The 18,801-nt window shown below is 31.9% G+C and overlaps 1 protein-coding gene across 1 annotated transcript; it reads left to right on the top strand.

Moving 5' to 3' along the window:
* Positions 1 to 11,360: 11,360 nt before the first annotated feature.
* Positions 11,361 to 13,054, top strand: LOC120137918 (berberine bridge enzyme-like 8). Its single transcript, XM_039153556.1, has one exon. The coding sequence runs from the start codon at positions 11,405 to 11,407 to the stop codon at positions 13,019 to 13,021; it is 1,617 nt and encodes a 538-aa protein (XP_039009487.1). The 5' UTR covers positions 11,361 to 11,404; the 3' UTR covers positions 13,022 to 13,054.
* The last annotated feature ends 5,747 nt before the right edge of the window (positions 13,055 to 18,801 follow it).

Below are 18,801 nucleotides of genomic sequence, written 5' to 3'. Positions count from 1 at the left end.
CTTTTAACGTAGTTAATCATTTAACAATGAAATGACTAAAATAAGAGAGATAATAAAATTTAATAACTAAGTGGTTGTTTGTTTACTGATGAATGAAACCATTAAACGCTAAATATTGAACCGTTCAGCATTCAACGTGTTTGATTCTCACATCTGAATGAAGACTATGTTGAATGAAACAACAAAACACTGTTAAATGATTCACCATTAAAGTATATTCTAAATCATTAAGCAACCGGTATTTTACCATAATACCTATTTTTTCACATGTTGTCTTATTAAACAATCATATCTTATAATCAGTGGCGGATCTAGAAATTTATAAATGAGAGTCCAAAATTTTAATTTTCTTTTCTTAAAAATGATGGGGTGCAAAAAAATTTATTTTTTCCATTTTTCTTTAACATATTATATTAAATTTTACTTTTTTCCCCCTAAATAATGAGAATGCACTTGACCCATAGGGGGCTTATTGCATCTGCCTCTGTTTATAATATAATAAATCATTATGACGGTAAAAATGAAAATATTCATAATTCATATTGTACATTTAGAATCATTATCAAACAGTATGTCACATTCAGAGCCAATTCATACAGAGCCTTTGAATCATTCAGGTCATTGAATCATTCAGCGCTTAATCATTTTATTTTATTAAACATCCCTTAAATCTTATTAAATTCAGTAAAAATATTTTAAAATTTAGTGAAAAAAATAAGAAAGAGAGAAACGTGTTCAGTGATAAAAATTTGTAATTTACCCACTGTAGTGAGCTTTTTTTCCGGGCGGAACACGATGTTTAAAGAGATGCCCCTGATTCACCTTTATAATTACACTTTTGTCTTCCCACCTGGCTTAATATTAGCCGTCAGATGAACTATTGCCACTTGTTAGCGTTCTATTGGCTCACATATCTGATTCATGGCCAGTTATAAAAAGGGCAAGTTAATAAATTATTTTATCTTCCCAAAGCTAAAAATAATAATAATAACGTACCAACAACCCCCATTTTATTTAAAATTTATAAAAGGAAACATTTATTTTTGTATTCAATGTATTTAAAAACGAGAATTTTATCAAAATATATTATTTTTTTAATTAAATATTAAGTTAGCACTCATTTTCAATTTTTCATTAAAATATTCATATCACGTCGATAAATGTGAATTCAATCAATCAAATTTTTAAAATAACATGATTAACTAGTTGTACACCCCAACATTAAGGTTATTATTTTTAGTCAGTGCAATTTAGAATTTATTTGGACATAAAAATGAATATTGGGACTTAATTGTGAAAAAAATTAAATTCATATATTAAATTAAAAAGATTTAAAAGTTTAGGATAAAAAATGTTAAAACTTTTAGGATGCTGTAGGATTTTGGATTTCGAAAAGAAAATGTTAAAATTGCAGGAAAAACATGAAAAATAAAAAGTCTCAATGTTTTAGTGTTATCATCCAACGGTTGAGTGATCAAAATAGAAGTGATTTGAGATTTTAATGGTAATAATAAAATAAAATAAAATTGAATAATCAAAATATAAATATGAACAAAATTAAATGACAAAAAATAATTTACCCGGCAAAAATAAGCTTTCCTTGCGTATACTCTCCAATTTTCATTTTTAGGAAGTGTTGTAATTACTAATTATAATATTATATATATGGAAAAAAGAGAGGAGAATGCTTATCTGTTACATATCCATTTGTTGAGTAAAGACGATATGTTTGGGCCGAGCCTTGTTGATTGGATATTAATTGGCATTTTAAATATTTTTATAATTTTTTTATATAAAATTATTAAAAATCAAATCACTTTTTTTGGGGTTAAGGACAACTCGTAGGGATTTACAATCTTATCTTCCCATCACCTCTAGCATCTGCACTTTATTAGCTAGGAATGATAGAACGACATGAACTCGAAAGGGAAACTCGAAATTTGAATAAATTTAGATCAGGTTTGATTTGAATAATATCGGGTCGGATCAGGTATTGAGATAAAATTTAGGGATATTTTTGGGTTTGGGTTCAAATTCGGGGCAAGGTATTCCCTCCCTGCTCCCACTTTCGGGTTTGTATATTAATTATATATAATACAAACAAAACATTTAACCTAGTTTCCCAGTTCCCACTTTCCTCTTTGTATTTGTTATCCCCTTTGACTTAATATTACGTATACATCTTCATTGTATGATTTGAATATCGGAACAATTTTGTATTTAATTATGTATGTATTTATTTTGGAGTTTAGACAATTATATAGAATTAGGTTTGAATTTGTGACTGTAGTTTGAATTGTAAATCATGTAGACTAATTTTTCAGTTTTTTGTGATCGTTTTTTCTATTTTTTATGAAAACTACGGTTGCTCGGTTTTTCTAGGAATCGGGTCGGGTTCAGGTACAACATTTCGGGTCGGGTTCAGGGATGGGGCAAAAAAATCCAATATGGGCGCCCCGATAAAAAAACCGACGGGGAACAGGGCGGGAACGGGAACGGGAATTCATTTCGGGGATAGGGACGGAAGGAGCAAAATCCGTCCCAAACCCGCCCCGTCGCCATTCCTAACCATGCCCAAGGAATCAATGTGGGTTAGCTGGAAGAAACCTCCGGAAGGTAGCTGGATTCTACACACGGATGGGGCCTATAAAGCGACTACAGGATTAACTGCAGCGGGAGGCCTAATCCGCAACGAAAAAGGTGCTTGGATGGGTGGCTTTATGATGAACATTGGGACAACGAATAGTGCCTTAGCTGAAGTTTGGGGTATGAGACAATGCCTCGTTCTAGCAAAGTCCCTAGGAGCGACAAGATTCATCGTCGAGATGGACGCGAAATGGACTGTAGGCATGCTAAATGGGGATATTGAGGAAGATCGTTCTGAAAAAATTATCCAGAAGGACTGCCCGAGAATCGCGATGGAGGGATGAGTCAACAAGGTTAGACATATTGGGCATGAAGGAAATCAATTGGCAAAACAGAACAAAAATAATAGTTTAAGTATTAAATGTGTAGTTACCCTATTCAATATAAAAAAATTCAAGATTATGGTTTTAAAATAGGCAGGGTGGGAAGAAATATTATATGGGTTTTTCTTTAATAATCTTGTTTATGCATATTGCTTCCACAAGCAAGCATAGGCAGAAACAGCAAAGATTGAGAGGACCAAACAGTTGAAAATTTTGGAAAAAATTATAGTAGCAAGGAGACTTCAAAATACAGATTACTCCTATTCTATGGAGTTGTAGCAATGAAGATTGTAACGAATATATTTTGCATATATATAAACAACTGAAGTGATTATTCTTTCATATCGTTAAATTTTGAATGAGGATGCTAAAATAAAACAAAAACTAAAGTTTTTAACGGCGGGTACTAAAACGAAACAAAAACTAAAGTTTAGGTATGTTATTAAAAAAAATAAAAATTTAGGTAGTAAAACGAACCAAATCGATAATTTATATGCTAAATGCATAATTTACCCAAGAAAGAATTCATTATCAGATCAACCCAATTTTCACCCGGATCAAAAGAGAATGGGAATTTAATTAGAGGTATGTGCAGTGGCGAATCCATATATACTTTAAGGTCAGTACGTGTCCACACAGATATCAAAATTTTCTTCGACTATATATCTAATTTTATTGATAGTGTTCATCAACACGTTGAGTTGAAATCAGAAAAAGAAGTCAAGACAAATAAATCATAGGGTACTTTACATATTTAGTAACTAAATTATCACTTTTATTCCATTTTATTTTTTTCAAAATCATACATAATATTTACTTTTTATTTTAATTTAGTACCACCGCCGTTAAAAATTTAGGTGCTAAAATGAAAACAGAAAGTTAACAGCATGGTACTAAAATGAAATAAAAAGCTAACGGCGGGTACTAAAATAAAACAAAAAGTAAATGTTAGGTATGGTTTTGAAAAAAATTGAAAGTTTATATACTAAAACGGAATAAAAGTGATAGTTTATGTACTAAACCTGTAGTTTACCCTAAATCATAAAATAAACAAGCAGTGTAATTATTCTAACAACTTTTAAAATTGAAATTCGATCAAATTCTATAATATATATATAACTAGTTTAGATATTAGAGAACCCACGTAAGAATAACCAGCTGGAAATGGGTTTCTGGGAATTATTTCTTTTAACATCAAACCATGGTAACTAGTAGAAATGAGAGTTGTGATTAGTGTTTAAATGTTAATTGTCACATGCACGAACCAAATTATCTTAATAGTTAAAAGGACGATTGTTATCCTTAGAGGTCCTCGATTTGAGCACCAACGATTGTCAGGGTATTTGAGCATACCAATTGAGAGACTTTAAAATAATACAATCACTTGTAATTACCATAGATTAATAAAAAGAAAGGGGGCAAACTATGTATTTAGTGCCTAAACTATCAATTTTGATCCGTTTTAATACATAAACTTTCATTTTTTTCAAAAGCATACCTAACGTTGAGTTTTTATTTCATTCTGGTACCCACCATTAAAATTTTAACGCATTTTGTACCCAAACAATCCGTTTTGGTTCATTTTAGTATCTAAACTTTCAAATTTTTCAAAAATTTACGTTAAATTTTGAACAGATGTACTAAAATAAAACAAAAACTAAATTTTATGTATGATTTTGAAAAATTGAAGGTTTAGATACTAAAATGGATCAAAACCAATAGTTTAGGTATTAAATGTGTATTTTTTCCTAAAAAATGTTAATTGTCACATATGATTGGTATATGATATGATAAGTTCTTGAATGAGCTTTGTACGTTGGGATATTAATGTATGGTGACTGAAATTTAATGTTAAATATTGTCCACATATTTCCATTACTGAATAAATATGCTTTTATAAATTATGTTTGAACCCCTTGTGATGAGTTCTATTCTATGATCATCATATTTGATAATTTTGATAAATTAGTCCCCAAATTAATGAATATGATTATATGATTATTCGTTTATCCAATTAGCTTTGATTTAAATATTGGTTAAATTCAATTAATTAATGTAATATCTACAATCCGATTTTCAACTAAATCATATTAAATATAGGATAAAGTACATAAATGGTCCCCAACTATAAGATATTACTTTATTAAGTCCATCGATTATTAAAAGTTACAAAATGGTCTTTCAACTATAGAGTGTTACTTTGTTGAGTCCCTCGACTATTAAAAGTTACAAAATGGTCACCCGACTATTTATTATGTTCCAAACTCGCCCTTTTTCGTTAAAAAATTGACTGTCGTATGAGCTTGATATTAATATGATGATTGGGATATGATAGTCGTTTGAGATTCTTAGATCGGATTTTATCATATCATAGTCAAAAAATTAGCGTTCAACTCAAGTTGTCGTCGATTATTAACGAAAAAAGACGAGTTTGAAACATAATAAATTGTTGGGTGATCATTTTGTAACTTTTAACAGTTAAATGACTCAAAAAGCATCAACCTATAGTTGGGAGTCATTTGTATATTTTACCCATAAATGTATTACATATAAAAACGATACATATTTCACCAAAAATTATTTTCACTCATAATCTTAATAAGAAATGTGATATAAAAGTTCTCAAATACGTTAGAGTGGTAATTGGATTGATTTATTCACCAAGACATTACTAACGGCAACATTCGTTATTGTGATATCTACATCAATTTATTGAGTTGGAAAATGATGTGAAATTGACATGACATTACACATATGTTTTAGGTTTAATTATAAAATAAGTGCTTAAACTATATCATTTTCTCTAAATATGTGCCTAAACTTTTTTGAATCATTTAGGTATCTAACGTTACAAATATTACCATTTTAGGTTCATGGGACGTAATGGTTGTTAAAAAATTTTGTTACATGACACGTGTCATACTATGAATTTTTTTTAAAGTCGTTATATTTATAAAACTCTATTTTTATAAATTACAAAAAAACTCTAAATCTCTAAAAACTCTAACCCTAACCCTAACATCCCTTGTTGGTCACGACCTTAGTCGTTGAAGGAGCTCTGGCCATCTCCCTAGTCGGTCGATGTCTTTCTTGTCGTCATGCGCGATGTTGGATCGTCTGGTTGTTGCGAATTTAGGGGTTAAGTTTGTCAGAGAGACGATTTTGTTGTTTCCTTCGTCAAAGACACGTCGTTTATGGTTAGGTTTGGCTTATCATAGAGTGGAGGTCCATTCGACGTCAAACAGAGACGATCGATGTGAGTTTATGGATTGAAATTAGAGTTTTCAAAGTTTTATGTTTTTTAAAATTTTTTGAAATTTTTCTAAATATATATAATTTTATTTTTTGTATTCAAAATAAATTTTTTAAAATTACCTAAGTATGACACATGCCACTTAACAATGGAATTTAACGGTTGTTACGATCCAAGCACCTAAAGTGATAACTTTTATAATGTTAGACACTTAGATGATTCAAAAAAAGTTTAAGCACCTATTTGAAAAAAAGATATAGTTTGGGTACTTATTTTATAATTAAGCCAATATTTTACAATAAAATGTATTTTCATTTGAAATGAAATAAAATAAAATAATGTATTTTGTCAAAAAGGCTCCACCTCTTATCAAACCTAACCGCATATCACTCACCAACCCACTTTCGACTTGGTTCATTCATACTCACACAATCAGCATCTTTATTCAATTCCTCACACCTAATTTACATTTTTTTATTAAAACAAAATATTGTGGTCTGAAAACTATAATAAAATAAATAAATTATTCAAAAAAATACTAATAAAATAAGTAAATGATTTGTAAATGAATGTCCCAATTGTGGCCCACGGATAAAAATGATGTCACGTGTTTTTTTTTTAATTTTTATTAAATTATATTTGAAAAGAATGTGGAAATATTAGAAACTATCTAATTGGAAATTAAAATATATACAAATAAGGAATTATATCAATTCACCATATATTTTTTTAATTTCTGAAATTGAAAAACTAAAGTAATTAAATATTTTCTATGCAAGTCAGTTTTGATGAATTTATTCTTTAATTAATTTTAATCACAAGATTAAACCTTACACTTACAAATCAGTTTGAGAATTAACTAAAATTCAAATATTTAGATGTTTAAACTAAAATTTTTAAAAACTTTGAATGATTTATTTAAAAAATTAAAAAAAAAGTATTAGGGGTGTAACTAGAACATTTTTAAAAATTGAAACTTAATGAATTTTTTTAACATTTTTTTTCAGAAATTGAAAGATTTTTTTTAGAGAATTACAAATTTTAAGAGACAAAAATATTAATTTGGGCAAACTACACATTTAGTACATAAACTATCAGTTTTTATCCGTTTTAATATCTTAATTTTCAATTTTTTTAAAATCATACTTAACGTTTAGTTTTTGTTTTATCTTAATACCCCGTTGTTAAAAACTTAACGCATTTAGTACCTAAACATATTAGTTTTGGTCATCTTAGTACCTAAACTTTCACGTTTTTTTCAAAACTTAACGTTAAGTTTTAAACAAAGTACTAAAATAAAATAAAAAAACTAAACTTTAAGTACACTTTCGAATAATTTGATCCAGGGTGTCTCCAACCCTTCCACCCCTGCAAATAAATTATATCATGTGTCATAACTCATAATATAGGAGTAGGGTTTGTGAAGAATTAATGATTTATATAGGAGATGATCTCTTATTATAACGATTACACACATCAAAATAAATATATCTCTAAGGTAGTAATTAATACACGACGCGATCACTAACTATTTTATTTATTTATTTTATATTTGTCCTGCCAATATTAATTACTCGTTTTGTAGCAATCTCTTTTCCAACACGTTATAGAATTTACAACACGTTGTCGGGTTAGGAAGAGAAAAGTTTAGAAACAAACAAAAGATCAAAGTCAAAAAAATTCTTAGAATCGGAAGGACAATTAAAAAAAAAAAAGAAATTCAGGATGAGGACATAGAGAGATGGTTTGTAACACGTCTAAGAGAACAATGGTTTTATGTACGTACATATTCATTTAGTGATGTGTTGTCAGTATTCTGTGGCTGAAATTCATTTAAGAGGTGTAATGATTTTTTTTTAGTCATAAAGTGATTTTAGGAGTTTTTGAATTTGAATGATTTTTTTTTAGTCATAAAGTGATTTTAGGAGTTTTTGAATTTGAATGATTATATTTGTACGGTCTGTTATCAATAATTAATTTTTTTAATAAATGTATATAAATAATCTCAAAACTTTTTGAAAGCTTACATTTTGGTCATCAAACTTTTGAAATTTTCAATATAATCATTGAACTTTTAATTCAATTTTATTTTGGTCCTTGTTGTTATCTCCCATCAGTTTTTTGATGGCATGACACTTAACCCCATCAACTTTTTTGATGTGGCAGCTTCTTCTTCTTCTTCCTTCATTCTCTTCTTCTTCTTCATTCATTCTCTTCTTCTTCTCACGCACACTCTCTCAATGAAATCTCAAATCCAAAGCCTTGCAATTTCTTAAATTCTTTCTCTCTCTCTTTTCCCAAGAAAATTTAGCTTCTCTCTACTTTTCTGGGTAAAATCCACTTCAAGTAGTTTGATTTGTTGCTATTAAATGTTAGCTTTTCCCCCAAGTGGGTGTAGGGAGAATCTGGGAAAAAGTTTCTTCTCACACACTCTCTTTTCCTACTCTCTCTACATACAGATATGCATTCGGATGCTGAATTACAACCATCAAAGAAATGTGTGTTGAATACAATTAGCTTACCACACCAATGTGCCATTCATGTCTTTAAAACTCTTGAAAACTCGTTGCATCCATTTCCCGAAGTTGCATGAATTAATATCATCAGAAAATATAATATAAATGCTAATAGAATGCATTAGGACGATGTTCTTAGGATTACTACCCATCTATACAGTCTCTAACAACAAAACGATCGATCGGGGTAAAAAACGTCTGACGTGAATGTCCATTTTCGATGCCGAGTACGAGCCATTTCAATGTAAGTCCTTATTTCTAGGATGTAAAAGCATCAAATGAAAATGAAAGCAAAAAACAAAGCAGAAGTTGAAACTTTATACGACTCCAGTGAACTTAAGTCGGGTACTTAAGGCATCGATGTAAAGAGCAGGCATATCAACTGCAAGATGGATGTTCCTCCGGGCACAAAGCACAAATCAACGTTTTTAACGGAAACTCTCCAATAAAAAAAATGTTATTTCTTGGTATTTTAAGCATAGTTAATGAGGAACATGATAAGTTGCATCAAGTGATGTAAAAGCTAATTCAATCCTTAATGAAATGCAAATTAATGAGGAACATGATAACTTCATGCACTGGCATCGATCGTCTTTGAAGCTCATTAAATTCTCCACTGTGATATTCCATATCTAGCACTTCGTGTTTCCCAGAATTATTTTTTATTGCTGTAGCCAAGTTTTGTACGAGACAAAAGCTCAAGAGATTCCGTTTTGGTAAAAATTCTGCATATATATCGGTATGTAGGGAGAGAAGGAAAAGAGTGTGTGTGAGAAGAAGCTTTTTCCCAGTTTCTCCCTACACCCATATGGGGGAAAAAGCTAATAGTTAATAGCAACAAATCAAACTACTTGAAGTGGATTTTCCTGAGAAACTAGAGAGAGCAGCTGAATTTTCTTGGGAAGATAAAGAGAGAAAGAACTCAATAAATGACAAGGTTTTGGATTTGAGATTTCATTGAGAGAGTGTGTGAGAAGAAAAAGAAGAAGATGGATGAAGGAATAAGAAAGAGAGTTAAGTGTCTCGTAAGCAAAACTAAAGGAGGTAACGATAAGGATCAAAATGAAAAAATTAAAAGTTCAATGACTGTATTGTAAGTTTCAAAAGTTTGGTGACCAGAATGCAAGAATCCTAAACGTTTTTGGACTATTTATATATTTTACCCTTAAAATAATTTCTAGAACACCGACACTGACATCACACATAGTACTACACAATAATGTTATTTTTTTAAAATAAATATTTAATAAAATTTATAAATATTTTAATGATAAAATAAAATATTATTTAAAAATTTAAGTTCGAACATTTATATTTATAAGTGTAATTGTTATAAATAAATTTAAAATTTTTAAATAAATATTATGTTATAATTGTTTAATATTATTAAAAAAAATATTTAATGCATTTTTGTAATAAGAAAATGCTCAGCCTATCATCAAACCTAAGCCTACATCAGTCACACACTACATGGTTCATTCGTACTCACACAATGGGCATCTTCATTTAATTCGTCACTCGAAACCTGACTTACATTTTTTAAAAAATAAAGGTCAAAAAAGGCATAACAGATCAATGTACTTTTGAAAAATAAAATTAATATTACACTCGTATTTTTTCTAAATGTAGTATTCTAATGGGGGACAGAGTTCTCTTCAAGGCTTAAGGGGTTTTAGTCTTTCTTAAAATTTATATATTTAATATAATTTTAATTTAATAATATTTTAATTTATATAAAAATAAATATTTTTACAATATTAACACGATAGTTCCCGATATTAACGTGATGATCCACGGTGTTAAGGTGACAATTCCCCTAATTTTAGTTTAATAATATTTTTACACTCGTAATTTTTCTTAATGTAGTATTCTAATGGGGACAGAGTTCTCTTAAGACTTAAAGGGGTTTTAGTCTTTCTTAAAATTTATATATTTGATATAATTTTAGTTTAATAATATTTTAATTTATATAAAAATAAATATTTTTACAATATTCACACGATAGTTCCCGATACTGACGTGATGATCTACGATGCTAATGTGACAGTTCATATGTTTGAGTTACCAATTTAACTCATATATCATGTCATCCGCTACATTATCAATCATTATAGATTGCCACATCAATATCATGAGCCCCACATTAACGACTTTAATTGTCATTTCAGTATCATAATATTTAATAAAAAAATATTGATCAAAAGATCATATTAAATTTATTTTATGAGTGTTAAAGGAACACATTAAAAAATACAAATGTCAAGTTATTTTTTATAGTAAAGAAACTTCTAATACTTTTTTTTATATAAAATAAATAAATTATTGAAACAAAAAGTACTAAAATAGTAAGTAAAAGGTATTAGTATTTGCTTTTTATTGTAATAAATGAATTTTGTTGTTATTTTTAAAGTTTTGAGTTTAAATATAAAATATATTAAAATTTAAGTATTTAATAATAAAATATTAAAAATTACCTTAAAATAAATATTATCATATATTTACCTCGCATTAATAAAAAAAACAATCACTTTATATATAAAATGCAGCTCAATGGTGATGAACTCATGAGTGATATAGGTTTCCAATATCACATAAATACTTTTTTTTTGTTGATAAATCACATAAATACTTTGCTCAAGCAGAAGAACACATTTTGCAAAGAAAATATGGGGATTTTGAAGGCGGTGGTTGTTCTTACAATGATATCCACTCTTCTTCTATCCATCATATGGAAGGCAACCTTGGATTCAGATGAAGATGGTAATCAAAATTTTATCCAATGTCTTTTGGATAATTCTGTCCCCTCCCATCCCATTTCTTCTGCAATTTACACGCCTGAATCCTCCTCCTATTCACCTGTTCTTCAATCTTACATCAGAAACCTACGTTTCAACGAATCTTGGACGCCGAAACCTTTCCTCATTCTAACGCCACTTCATCAATCCCATGTCCAAGCCGCCGTCGTTTGCGGCAAGAGCCATGGAGTTCGGATGAAGATTCGAAGCGGGGGACATGATTACGAGGGTTTGTCTTATGTGTCGGATGTCCCTTTCTTCCTCCTCGACATGTTCAATCTCCGGTCCATCGATGTCGATATAGAACACGAGTCGGCTTGGGTTCAGGCAGGAGCGACCCTCGGCGAGGTTTTTTATAGGATCGGGGAGAGGAGCACGACTCATGGGTTCCCGGCAGGTGTTTGTCCCACGGTCGGCGTCGGCGGTCATGTCAGCGGAGCTGGTTACGGTAACATGATGAGAAAATATGGCGTTTCCGCCGACAACATCCTCGACGCGGTCGTCGTTGACGCTGACGGTAGAGTCCTCGACAGACGGTCCATGGGTGAAGATCTTTTCTGGGCAATTAGGGGAGGCGGAGGAGCAAGCTTCGCCGTCGTCGTCGCGTATAAAATCAAGCTGGTCCGTGTCCCGGAGAGAGTCACGGTGTTTCAGGTCGAGAAAACACTCGGAAAAGACGATGTCACCGACATCGTAGACCAATGGCAACACGTTTCACACAATCTCCCCGAACAACTCTTCATCAGACTCATGCTGGATGTCGTAAAGAAGACTGTGAGGGCGTCGTTCGTCTCCTTGTTCCTCGGAGACTCCGACAGCCTCATCTCGATCATGAACGACCGATTCCCCAAGCTCGGTTTAACCAAATCCGACTGCATCGAACTCAGCTGGGTCAAATCCATTCTCTTCTGGTCCAACATTCCACTCGACACAGACAACAAAGTCCTACTGGATCGAACTCTCCCAACACTGTATCACCTAACCAGGAAATCAGATTACGTACGAGAGCCGATCCCAAAGCCCGGCCTGGACTCCATCTGGAAGAAGATGATCGAACTGGAAACCCCAAAAATGTACTTCAATCCTTACGGAGGAAAAATGGCGGAAATCGTAGAACAAGAGATCCCATTCCCGCACAGAGCTGGAAATCTTTGGAAGATCCAATACATAGCCAATTGGAAAGAACAAGGCATCGAAAAGGCAAACTTTTACATTGATTTAACCAGGAAACTCCATGAATTCATGACTCCATTCGTGTCGAACAACCCGAGGCGAGCATTTCTCAACTACAGAGATGCTGATCTGGGAACTGATTACCATAAAAAAGGCATGCACGAGGAGGCAAGAGCTCAAGGGATTAAGTGGTTCATGGGTAATTTCGATAGATTAGTGAAGATCAAGGGTGAAGTAGATCCCAGTAATTTCTTCAGATATGAACAGAGCATCCCTCTTCTTCCTTCTCTACAACATTCGGATGCTTCTGTCTGATCTTTTTTTAAGAGTAAACTACACATTTAGGATCTAAACTATCAGTTTTGATCAATTTTAGTATCTAAACTTTCAACTCTTTCAAAATTATAACTAATATTTAATTTTTATTTTATTTTAGTACCCACCTTTAAAAGCTTAACGCGTTTAGTACTTGAACTATCAGTTTTAGTCCGTTTTAGTATGAAAATTTTCATTTCTTTTTAAAATTTAATATTAAATTTTAAATGTGGGTATTAAAATGAAATAAAAATTAAATTTTAGGTATAAGTTTGAAAAAATTGAAAATTTAGGTGTTAAAACGGATTAAAATTAATAGTTTAGGAACTAAATGCGTAATTTAACATTTTTTCACTCGATGGTGCAGAGAAAGAGTGGTGTTCGACTCTATGTGGGTTTTCTTTTGATGAGGCTTATTATATATAAATAATTTAAATAAACTTGGTTAGATCCTAATGATAATATTTATGTTATGATAATCAAATAAGCGTAATAATAAAAAGTTTACTAATTCTCATTTGATAATTATTTGTAATTTTATTTTTTAAAATATTTTGAAATTAACATCATAGGAATACTATACAATAAAACTATTACCCTTCGGCAAAAGCTCCGGCCTCTTATCAAACCTAATCGCATTGCTCACCAACCGACACACTACTTGATTTTTTTTTATTATTAATATGGGGTAATTAGTAGGGATGGACTGAGTTAGGTCGAATTTTTCAGTCCACTTGACTCGATTCGAAAATTATTTATCATGTATCTGATCTGAATTTGACTCAAAAAATACACACCTTTCACCTAACTCGATTCGTCTTTTTGAGATAAAATTTGAATCCGACCTAAATATATAAGGTAAAATTATAAATTTTTTTGGGTTAAGTATTTTCACCCTAAACCCAAACATGAGCCGACCCGAACTTGAAACTTTTTCAAAAAATTCGATTCCATCAAGTTGAACCAGTACCGGTCAGGTTTGGGTCTCATGCTCATCCCTAGTAAGCATAGGACAATATATATTCAAATATAACTTTCAATTATTTAACATTAAACGCTCACACCCATGACATTCCTGATGCTCGAACCCAAGACGTCAAAAAATAACAATAATTTCTTTACCAATGAGGTCAATTTGGTTTATTCGTGCCACTATTTGATTTTTTTGTTGTTGAAATGAGAGCCTCATTAAAAACTTCATCTACGCATGTGGGGTAAAATAATACCCAAAAGAACTTCATTACTGAATAGAATAATCAAACAATATATCGTTTCGAACAATCTTGAGATAAACTGGGTCAAAATACATAGCATTATCAGTACTAGTAGTCCATGTTGCAAGATTATGAGCAATCATATTACAATTACGTACAATGTAATGAACGCTAAACCCATTAAAATTAGACAACAACTGATGCGTCTCTGATAAATAGATCCCGATTTTCGAAAATATCTTCAATATAATGATTGAAGTTTATTGACCAGTGGTTGAGAATCAGACTCAATCATCACTTTCTGCCATCCGCAATCCCTGACCAAATGAATAAATGCGATAATTGCATTTGTTTCATCTAACGCTGCTTACACACAATCGGGAGAAGTCGAGGCCATTACACCTAAGACCCTACCATCAGAGTCCCGAGCAATGACTCCTATAGCTGTCAATCGCGTTCGTGGATCAAATGCACCATCAACAATAACCTTAACCTTCACTACACCCTGCGGAGGAGGATTTCAGCGTTTCAGATCCAATACAAGCTCAATCCCATTGCGGAACAGAGTGAGCATCCGTATGAGAACTCTAAGCCTAGACAAATTCTGCCTGAAGTGTCTTCGCATTCGGCACAATAACCCAAGGAGGTTGAAATAGACCATTATATACATTCCAAATGTTCCAAAGAAGCATTATGAACCCTACAAAATTTTCAAGATCAAGCGCAGCAAAGACTGTTTCAAGCCAGTTTAAGGGAGATATTAATTGAATAGATAAAAAGGAACCTGTCAACCCAGCTGTTATGAAGGCTTCTTGGGTGTACGAGCAATCACGAAGAATGTGCACCACTATTTCCGTATCCTTATTACATATAGGGCATAAACCCGTCCTTGTACCTACATTCAGATGGCGAGAACCAACTGAGAGCCCTCCATACCTCGTTTTCCAAGCAAATAACCTGACCTTAGGAAGCGTTCGAAGCTTGGCTATGACCTTCCATAGTTTCGAATTCGCCTCTGTTGTATGTGTAGATCGTTGGAGCCACCAATATCCAGATAGAACAGAATAAATCTCAGAATCATGATTACCCCAGATAATCCTCCAAGTAAGGAGCTATTGCCGTTGATAAAATGAGCTCAGCATCTGAGATCGTAAAAATCGAACGCACCTTCGTCTCGTCCCACATAGGCTGTCCTATATACATGAATTGAAAACAACATAATCTTTGCCTATTAATTAAATACTTAACGCGTTTAATACTTAAACTATCAGTTTTGATCCATTTTAGTACCTAAACTTTCATTTTTTTCAAAACTTAACGTTAATTTTTGAATGGATATAAAATGAAACAAAAACTAAAGTTTTTAATGGTGTACTTTTGGTTTTTAACTTTACTTCATTCAGAGGTACTCAGGTGGTGATTTGCAAGGTGTCACTGCTAAAATTGTGGATATGCCTCATCACTGTATGTAACCTTTTCTATATGTTTCAGTGTAGTACTAGTTTGCTAACAAGTAAAGATACCTGTAAGAGCTTGTTTCGATGTTATTATATTTACAATGTTTTGAGAGAATTTGTTCTTGGATAAGGAGAGGTTTGAGAATTATAGCTTTTGGGAATTGATTAACAGCTTTTTCGTGTTGTGCATCATTCGTGCATATGTGAATTGTATTCTGAGATTTCTTCATATTCAATAATTTTAGAGTACCATATCCAGTGCTTCAAACAGATCATAACTGCTCATTAATTTATTCCTCAGTGGGTTGACCGGGAACTGATTATGTTTTATCGTCAACAGATGTTGAAATTCATCCAAATATTCGTAAACAATTCTGGGATCCTCAACATTGGCCAAAACATGTGCTTGTCAGATACACCTGGTCAGTTTGTTGTTAAAATCTCTCTCTCTCTCTCTCTCTCTCACACACACACACACTCTGTCGGGTTTTGAATTTAGTCTGCCTTTAAGTTTTCAGAAGCGTAAGAGATGATACTTTGAAAACGATATTATCATTTAAAGCGAAGGGTACAGTTCTCTGTTGTGTCTTAAGTGCTTAACAATACGTGGTTATATCCTCTGAAAACATAAGAATTTTGAATGACTCAACTGGAACTTTTAAACGCAGGAACCATTAGTTACTTTATTATAAGTTCTGCATGGGAAACTTCAACTAAATCTTCCTCTCTATGAATTTGTTTATGCTTTATTCAGAGTATTTTAGAATATTGATTATACTTGGCATCTCGTAGAATGAGTAAAATAACTAAATATCTAAGATGTAAGATTAACTTTAATCATAATCATTTGTAATAAGATGCACATAAGCTTCCATAGTTTGTTATAATTTATGATATGGTTGTGATGGTGTCATACGACAGGGAGGAGCAATCAGAGATAGATGTGACATCTGGATTTTATGTTCTGTTTGGATCAGGTAAAAAGGTTAACACTTTGTATAAGTTGGTTGATCTGTCTGTTATGCTCTCTTCTCCTTGTACATTTTAGTTCCTGAAACAGAAAATCATTTATAATGCTAACATTTCCTATGCCGATTGTTTTAATGGTTTCATGATATCATTACATAGGGTGCTAGAACCCTCAGGCACCAAGGCACAAAAAGATGATCGCTTAAAATTGGTGGAATTTTTGTGCGTCTGTTGCCTTATAGAAGCATGCCTAGACATACCAATCACATGTGCCTCTGAGGCACTTATGTTTTCTAGCCTTGGCAACATTGGTGGTCTCAGATGCATGTACTCACCCTCTGCAATTCATATTGTCGTGTTCCTTGAAGAATGTCGCTTTGCTAATGGGGAAACAAAGATTCGAATAGTAGACTAATTCGAGAGATTTATTTACACCAAAGCTACTTATTTTGCATGTTTGTGCGTGAACAGGGCTGATGCTGTCATTTATTCTCTCAATCTATATCTTGCAGTCATGAAGGGACAAATTAGCGAAGTAACATTCTATCTCGTATGGTTTTACATTTTTAGTAGATTCCAACTGAATGTGTAAGGTGTTCACTCCATATGTCTCTGTCTCTTGTTTCTCCTGTATGTTTTTGTCTTTCATTTCACAAGGTTCGTAATGGATACTGTTGTGGAAAGCAGCGTGCCCGGAGTCGGAGTCGGAGTCGGAGTTGCGAAGGTCGGGTAATTTATTCAGCTTTGAGAGGTAAAAAATGAAAAGAAAAGAAAATGTGGTGATCCAGTGATGTGAATCATAGAAAGGATTTTTGATACTCCCCACGGGGCATTGACATAGATAGTTAAAAAGAGGTTCACAAATAACTTTTCTGATTTAAAAAATATTGGGTAAACTACGCATTTAGTACCTAAACTATCAGTTTTGGTCCGTTTTAGTACCTTAACTTTTAATGTTTTCAAAATCGTACCTAATGTTTAGTTTTCATTTCATTTTAGTACCATGGTATTAAAAAATTAACGCGTTTAGTACCTAAACTATTAATTTTAGTCCGTTTTAATACTTAAAACTTTCAACTTTTTTCAAAACTTAACGTTAAATTTTGAACAGATGTACCAAAATGAAACAAAACCTAAAGTTTTATTAGAACTTGTCACGCTAACGTGATGAGTTTGAATAAAAAAATATTATTTAGACAAACTCGTCATGTGAGTGTAACGAGTTTGCCCTGTATTGTAACATTTGTCATATATCCCAAAATAAAATTTGGGTTGACCTAATAGACTAATTTTTTTAGCCACTTGGTTTATTGGGTCAATTTTACCACTCGCGACAATACATGTTATGAATTGAAAGGCTTAAATCATTGAAAATGTTTTATGGTTAGCAAAAGTAATAACTTCATGTGTGTGTATATATATATATTCAACATTATTATAAACACATTGAGTTGTTTCAGCGAAAAAGAGAATGATGTTCGTTTTGAAAATTTTAAATTCGAGAAGTTATGTCTACAAGATATGTACGAAATTTATGAATAAATATTATCTAATAATCATATATTATTAGTCAAAAGAAAAATGTCTTCAAACCAGGAAACTCACCTTAAGATCAAATTAGAAGCTTTCCTTTAAGGTATATTTCAATCAATAGCTGAAGACCCAATATCTTTTCCAGCCTTTCAATCACTCTCTACAACCAAAAGGATTAATTAAACAATTACTTAGTTAAAGAAAACACTTCTTAAAAGGTGTTTAAAGCTAAGTTAAGCTCACATGAAAGGATTATCCAATAATTCAATATTTAATTATACAATAATTTCAAATGCTGAAAGGCCACAAAACAAGAAGGGGGCGGGGGGGACAAAAACCTAAACATGTGATGACCATGTAGAGGAGCAAATTAAATAATTTTCTCAAGTACTTTAAATTAGTTTTTATTATCTTGCATATGAAGGATGAAGAGAAACTGTTAAAGCATTTACCCAACAAAAAAGATTAGCACAACCTCGTAAGCTTAAAAACATGTTTAAATTTTCATTAAGCAGGGCTTATACACAAGAAAAGGATTGAAGATAAAATTATGAACGGACCCTGAATAACCAATAGTTGTAGGTTATAGTGCTATACGTTGACAAAA

This window comes from Hibiscus syriacus, unplaced genomic scaffold (assembly GCF_006381635.1).
Source record: "Hibiscus syriacus cultivar Baekdansim isolate YM2019G1 unplaced genomic scaffold, ASM638163v2 tig00110676_pilon, whole genome shotgun sequence".
In the NCBI taxonomy this organism is placed as follows: Eukaryota; Viridiplantae; Streptophyta; class Magnoliopsida; order Malvales; family Malvaceae; genus Hibiscus; species Hibiscus syriacus.
This window is presented reverse-complemented; position numbering and strand designations above follow the sequence as displayed.

What these genes read in the sequence shown, in the direction of transcription:
- LOC120137918 (XM_039153556.1), top strand. Translation starts at nt 11,405, where the DNA reads ATGGGGATTTTGAAGGCGGTGGTTGTTCTTACAATGATATCCACTCTT.